We start from the raw sequence: 7,295 nt of genomic DNA on the forward strand, positions 1-7,295 counted from the left end.
TGTGTGTGTGTCCATGCGTGTGTGTGTGTCCATGCGTGTGTGTTTGTCCCATGAGACACCACATTGCTCTGGCTCACTTTAAAACCTTTGGCACAAGTTGGATGTTCTTTGTCTAAAGTTAGAAGTGGTCTGGCTGTTAATTAATCCATCATAAATTGATTTTGATCTCTTCAGGGTTTGATTGATGCCTCTAATACACACTCGGTAGTGCAGAGTCCTCTAAGGAAGGCGAGCGCTGATCCAGTCTTTAAGTTTTTGGCTCGTTGTCAGACCATGTCCTCAACAACTGACGTGAGTCTTGAAATTACATAGCAGAAGCCGACTACATATTTGCATTTTAGAAGTTCGTCTGTGCGCGGTAGAAAATCTAGAACAATTGTTGGCCTGTCACTTCAGCTTTATCTTAAAAAACTTACAAAGGTTTTCCTCCTTGCCATACACGGCTGCTTGGGTAATGCTGCCTCCTGTGTCTGCAGACGTATTTTTCTAAAGGTGTGTGTGGCACATCTGTGCAGCTATTGTTTATTCATGGAGTAAACCCTTTGAAATGTGTTAAGATACTTCCCACTCATTATAAAAATCCTGCCACCCATGGATTAGGACTTTGATGTCACCAATCCTGCTTCAAAGGCTTCTTTCACTGCTATTAATCACAGTTTAGCCTCTGAAGATATAGCCAGAGAAAACATTTGGACATCTTGTGCAGAAACTTTGAAATGTTCAGACTGTCTTGCATATGCTATGTTCATATCCTTTCCGCTGTGTGTGGGGCTGTTGGACTGCTGTGCACGCAGCTGCACTCCTGAGTCCATGGGATTCAGCTCAGATTTAGGCTCTTTCTCAACTGTCTTTAATGCTGGTCTGCAGTATGAACACTCCTGTTAACCGAGCAGTGTAGCTGTTCACTTTGTTTCCCTTGTATCTCGCACGTTTAACAAGAATAAAGTGTTTTCTGTGTGCCTGTATTTATTAGTTCACTCTCAGTAATCATTTCTTCCCTTTATTTCACACAGCTGTTCAAACTATTTCTATAAATAACCCCTGACATGGCAACTTATGACTGTTTTTCTGCTTTGGTTTTGAACAGGAAATCTGGCGACGTCCAGAGCCCGGGTCACTGCTGCCTCCAGATCTCTGCCACCGCAGCTCAGTTCAGGACGCGCCAAGGTGAGGCTTGTGCTCCTGTAGCACAAATCATCACATCTGAGAACATAATGTTTTTTATTTGTTGCTCACAGGCATTGCACCATAAGAAACCCAGTAAAAACTTGTGCTCTGAAGCATAGCCACATTAATTGACTACCCTGTTATGTGTACTGTCTTGCTTGTGGTTATGCAGCTTGCCATCTGGCATTTGGTGTCTACGGCATAAAAGTAGTTTCTCAGACTTACTAACTATTGTTGTTTTGTTGTTAATGGGCACTTAACTATTATAAAAATGTTTGAAAGTCCTCACAAAATCAGCTCAAATGGCCGCATCAACGTACTTCAATGGGAGGCCAGGATAGTTTGATGAGTGTAATATTCTACATTATTGACGTATTGTCAGCTAATCATGTTTATACTGAGGTTCATCATGCAGAGTGTCTTTTTATGGTGTATCTCAGTCTACGCTGTTTCTAACTTTCTCACCTCTTGACTCCAAAAGTTTCATTTCACTGTCTATTTTACTTAATTTAAGGGGAAACATTGAGTCAAATCATAATGTCTGTAAGATATGAAACTGAAAATATCTTTGTGGATTTATTTTTCACATTATGATTTACAATGAAAACCCCTTAAAGGTGAATTTCAGCTTCTTCTTGTCTATCCAATTCTCTCTTCCTTTATTTCCATGTCACTGGCCGACATGTGCCGCACTCACAGTCTCCCAAATACCTATTGAAGGTAAGAACTCTGTTGAAAATAATACAAGTTACTAAATCTAAATATATTTTTAAATCACAGACCAGTAAATAAAATACATAATTCACTGAAATCAGCTGATCATCACTGTAAACTTCTTCTTCTACTGTGCAGCTTCACTTGACATCAATCTTACCATGGCTTTGGAAAATGTAAATCTTTGTTTTGAACTGTTTTTCCATGCAGCCACAATTCTGTGTTATTAATGTAAACAAATGCTCTGTGATGCATCTTTTTAGATTATAGAAATACTTAATGTGGGACACAAACACAGGCCAGGAAATGTGGAAACGCTGTTCTACTTTGTTGAACTTCCATCTTCTTCAGTTATTCTTGAACAAGAAAGGGCTTCTTAATAACAACTCAGTGTGATTGATGTAATATGTATGCCGCCATGTTCTCAATCAGAGTTGGGGAAAAGTTGACAGAAACACTGACGCTTACAAAAAAGTTAGCAGTGCGACCAGATTAAAGTGACGGTTGTTAGAATAGTGTAAGTGAGTCCCAGTAAAACCGTTTGTTCGCCTGTGTGATCTGCTTGTGATCTGAAGAAGTTTGACGCACCTTTCTGTCTCTGTACCAGGATGAAATAAAGTGTTAAGATATGCACTTTGCTACGTAGACTTACCATAAAATATCTATTGCATCATTAATTTTGATGAAGCCATGAACTGCGAAGGCCATTAGAAAGCTTATATTGTGTCCTCGTTAATCCGTCGTCGTCGGGATGACTGTCTGCTTGGTGACGGCTAGTCTCATTACTCAGAATGTTGTGCAATTTTCCCATGCCCCACAGCAGTGCAGAATTATTCTCTAGATTGTTAGCTTTAAGTGTTTATGGGGCTATGTTATGCAGACGGCACAGTTAGTACAGCTGTGTATTCCCAACTGGCCCATTTAGAAGAAGGAGACCTGCTGTAATAATACCTTTATCTCTACAGAGCCCACAGAGGACGTCAGGTTGCAAATAAACTGCATTTCATTTGAATCTGATGCATTTGCAGTGATGCTCCTGGCCTCAGTCTGGCCTGTTTATCAATGCAGCGTGTTCATTGTGGATGTCTGTGTTCAGGTGGACACCATGGAGATGATGCGTCACCCTGAGGAGACCACCAACATGAGGAGACAGACTGTAGCCTCCTATTTCCGTGTAGGTGTTTTCTCTTTATGCTGCTTAATTGTCAGACAACACTGTCTCTTCTCTTAGGTTCAGTTTTAAATAACTACTGAAATAACTATTGAACCCCTGAAATAAAGCAGAAAAGATTACAGAACTCTGGTAATGTTAATAAACTGTCTAGTTTTAGGAAAATAACATCGTTAGACCACAGCAGCCTGAATATATTGATGGCATTGGTTGAATTATCTCTATTTGCTAAATTAGTTTGCTAAGTTTGAAATTTTGAAATCTGCTAATATGTTTTAATGCATATTGGGAGATGTATGAACTGTTCTTGCCTGCCTCTAAGAATGACAAATTCCTCAAACCCAGCCTGAATCAGATTGTGACTTCTGACAGCAACTTTTAATGTTTTGTTAAACGTATGTAATAGATAGATAATTGTAGTGCAAATAAAAATATAAAAATATAAGATATATATATATATATATATATATGATATTTCCAAGTTGTAAACTATCTTGTTAGTAGTTCATATAAATCTAATAACTCACTGTAACTTTAGTTACAGTATCACCTGATAACAAAAATGCACATAAAAGACAGTTAAAAAGCAGCTAAAACCTGCAGTAAAACAGAACAATGAAAACAGTATTTGTTGCCACATTAATCATTCCCTCCAGAAGATACTCCTGACACAAAGAAAGGTTTTACTATGAAAAAATCACCACAGTAAATTCAGCGTAATCTAAATTGTTTTAATGAAACGTAACAGTTTCTGCAGATAAAGATAATTTCACTCAGGATTGGTTGAGACCACAACAGAGCAAAAAGGAGACTGAATGTTGGTTTTACTTTACTCCAGAAACTCTTCTCTAGATGAATGATAATGTTGATCTGTGGCTGCTTTAAATAGTGATAATATGTTCATATGATTATAAATTTATGTGTGTTCTGCTGTCCATAAGGCAAAAAAAACATAGTTTATGCAGCTTTAAACAATCAGTGTTTTTTTCTTGCATATTTCTGTTGCATTTGTTTTAATCCTGTGCTAATTCAGTTCTTTATGTCTGTTATATGAGAATGAAAAATGTTTTCCAGATCCTGTTGGGACTGATTAACACTGTCAATTATTATTCAGCTTGTACTCTGTTATCAAAAACATCTATAACTGGAAAAAGTTGGATGTTTGAAGTTGACGTGCAAATCATTATAACTGAACTTAGACTGCCAAACTTTGATAATGTGAATTCATAATAACTGCTCTCTGGTTTTCTCGCCCTTGTCTCTGCCCACTGTTTATTGTTGTCTTGTGTGTTTCTGCATAGTATTCCCTGATGGACTTGCTGTCTAAGATGGTGGTGGGTCAGCCACACTTTGTGCGCTGCATCAAACCCAACGATGATAGGCAGGCACTGCGCTTCTGCAAGGAGAGGGTGATGTTGCAGCTGCGCTACACAGGAATCCTGGAGACCGTGAACATCCGCCGGCAAGGCTACTCCCACCGCATCCTATTTGAAGAGTTTGTCAACAGGTAAGAGTTGTGTCAAGCTAGACTCTGCATTGCGCACACGTGCTGAGCGTTGACACGGCCCCAGAGATGGTGCAGAACAAGTGAGCCGTGCTCTGCATCACACAAAAACACAGGTTCTTTAATTAGATAGGGGTACAAGTACGAGCAGAGCAAGAGGCTGACTAATTGGCAGTCATTAGTGATAGTGCAAGACTAAATCCTACAGCTCTTTTAACTGGGTGGATACTTCAGTGTGGAAAATATGGATACAATTCAAACAGGGAGGAACTGTGATTATAAGGGCTGATTCATTTTAATGGATTTCCTTTTACTGTTCATAAAGAGTTTGTTCTTAAACTCGCTGACCTGGAAAAGCTCAAATGTAGTCAATGTAGTCCCATTGGTGTTAGATTAGAACACAATTAAAACAAGACTTCATCATTAAGGGGGAGCTATTATGTAAGCATGTTGTTTTTGTTTTTAAAAATGTGGGACAGGGTATGATAACTGTTAATAAGTGCTTCGTACCCCTCTTCAAATGTCCATCCCCAGATTTGAAGAGCATATACCCACACATCCGCCCTGTTTGGGAAAAAAATACACACACTTAGACGAGTGTGGGAAAATGCTGGGAAACTTATGTTTGATCAACTTTCCTTTGAAAAATATTCCAGCCACCTCTAATGTGGAGACTTTAAGATGATATAAAATTTAATTAACTCAGGCTTTTGGCCTGTAGGATAAAACAGCTTTGAGATGGCTGGTTAGTCTCACTGCTTTAGGGAAACTTTTAAAAATTGTGCTTTATGTTGGTGATCTAAAACTTTGAATGACCACATGGTTTTTTTTTTTTTTTAATACATGTCCTAGTTTTGATCCGAAACTCAAGAGTGTTTGATTATTGGAGGACCGCTAGAAACCTGACCGATGGTTTTACTGTTTTCTCTACAACACCTGTGAGTGAATGAGTGTGTGTGTGTGTGAGAGAGAGTGAGTGTGTGTGTGTCTGTATGTGTGTGTGTGAGTGTGTGTGTGTGTATGTGAATGTGTGTGTGTGTGTGTGTGTGTGAATGAGAGGGTGTATTACCACTTCAGACTACATTTTAACCTCACTACTGAATCCATATCATCCTACCTGAGCCAGGCAGAAGTCGTACAGACAGACCCGAATGGCTAAACTGCACCTTTAGTGAAAACTGATTTAAATTTGTGCTCTCATATCAAAGGCTCGTCTGATGTTGCCAAGCAGTGCTTTGTATTTACCATCAAAGAAATAACAGGTATCAACAGGAATTAGAATGAAAGGCTGTAGACTGAGGCGGGGAGGGGAGTTCAAAGAAGTTTTTCTTCTTGTTGTTGTTCTTCTTTTTGACCAACGCCAGAACACAAGAGATGAACCAGTCGTTTTGGAGCCTTGATGTCCCTGAGCAAACAGTTAGAGCCACTTTGTCCTATGCTGGTATTTTGTAAACTACAACAAGAGGATCAGTGGACGGATCCAGACAGTGTGAGCGATAAACATGCAGTGGAGCTGATGAACACTGATAGGCCCGGGCTGATGGGCATTTTCTGTGGTCGCTGAAATAAGAGACGATGATCCATTCAAAAGAGCTCCAACAAAGGGCCTCTGTTGAAGACTCATGTCTGCTCAGTCAGGCCCTTTTTTTATTTGGCTCTGACTAAGCAGGCCATTTTCCAGCTGTGGTGATGCTCCCAGTAGTTGTGTGGAAAAAGGTGTTAAGATTTCTAGTCTCTCCTCTGACCAATGTTGGGCTGAAATACTTTAAAACGTTGTCACTGCAGAGGAGCTCCATGTATGTAATCGACTACCAAAATCTCAGATGTAATTCTCCGTTTTACAGTCAATTATCAAAAAAGTAGTCAAAAGTAGCAGCTTAGATTACATTGTTTCCCCATTTGTCCCCTCTCATAGATATTACTACCTTGCATTTCGGGCTCACCAGATGCCCGAGACCAGCAAAGAGAACACTGTTGCCATACTGGAGCGGGCCAAACTGAAGGACTGGGTGCTGGGAACAACAAAGGTAATACCCAGAAATTAAGCTATAAATAAATCTGTGTTTGTATTATACATTTTATCTATAGTAAGTTTTGTACCAAAAACCAAGTATAGAAAACAGAGATCTAGACTGGCATGTTCTAAACAGGGGCTGAACATCCTGTCAGGTTTTTCTGAGGTACTACCATGTGGAGCAGCTGAACCTGCTGCTGAGGGAGGTGATAGCTCGAGTGGTGGTGATCCAAGCTTACACCAAAGGATGGTTGGGCACCCGACGTTACCGGAAAGTGAAGGAGAAGAGAAACCGCGGGGCAATCATCATCCAGTCAGGTACACTGGTGTCAATTAAACAGTAAACAGATGAAAGGAATTATTTAGACTTAAGTTAAAAAAAATGCAAATGAACAAGGAAAATTCTGATTTATTCTTTTATCACAAAATGATGAAACAGGTGCAAATTTGATGTGAAACTAACCGTTGGTTTCTTAATGACCTCCGGTATATTATGTAGGCGGCAAGTACTCATAAAAGAGATGAGTTTGATAACCACAGCTTGACCTACGAGGGTTAAGAGCAATGCTTCAGAGCAGACAATAAGACCTCAGAGAGTTCAAAGGGATCCATCCCTCTGCCACCTGGTTTAGCAGTGTTTTGAAGTGGGATCTTGTGTAGTATGTGCAGTCTATTTTGTTTCACAGAGGCAGGTCAGCAATCTCTTGCACACACACATACACACA

The 7,295-nt window shown here is 39.7% G+C and overlaps 1 protein-coding gene across 2 annotated transcripts in view; it reads left to right on the forward strand.

Moving 5' to 3' along the window:
• myo3b (myosin IIIB) overlaps positions 1 to 7,295 on the forward strand; it is a 62,128-nt gene that overhangs the window by 34,714 nt on the left and 20,119 nt on the right. For both annotated transcript variants that reach the window (XM_035676692.1, XM_035676694.1), the window contains 6 exons: positions 1,088 to 1,167; positions 1,867 to 1,887; positions 2,978 to 3,055; positions 4,354 to 4,559; positions 6,472 to 6,583; positions 6,726 to 6,888. In XM_035676692.1, coding sequence (XP_035532585.1) covers positions 1,088 to 1,167; positions 1,867 to 1,887; positions 2,978 to 3,055; positions 4,354 to 4,559; positions 6,472 to 6,583; positions 6,726 to 6,888 — 660 coding nt within the window. The remainder of the gene's footprint in view (positions 1 to 1,087; positions 1,168 to 1,866; positions 1,888 to 2,977; positions 3,056 to 4,353; positions 4,560 to 6,471; positions 6,584 to 6,725; positions 6,889 to 7,295) is intronic.

This window comes from Morone saxatilis, unplaced genomic scaffold (genome assembly GCF_004916995.1).
Source record: "Morone saxatilis isolate NCDOM2014 unplaced genomic scaffold, NCSU_SB_2.0 Contig5, whole genome shotgun sequence".
NCBI lineage: Eukaryota > Metazoa > Chordata > Actinopteri > Moronidae > Morone > Morone saxatilis.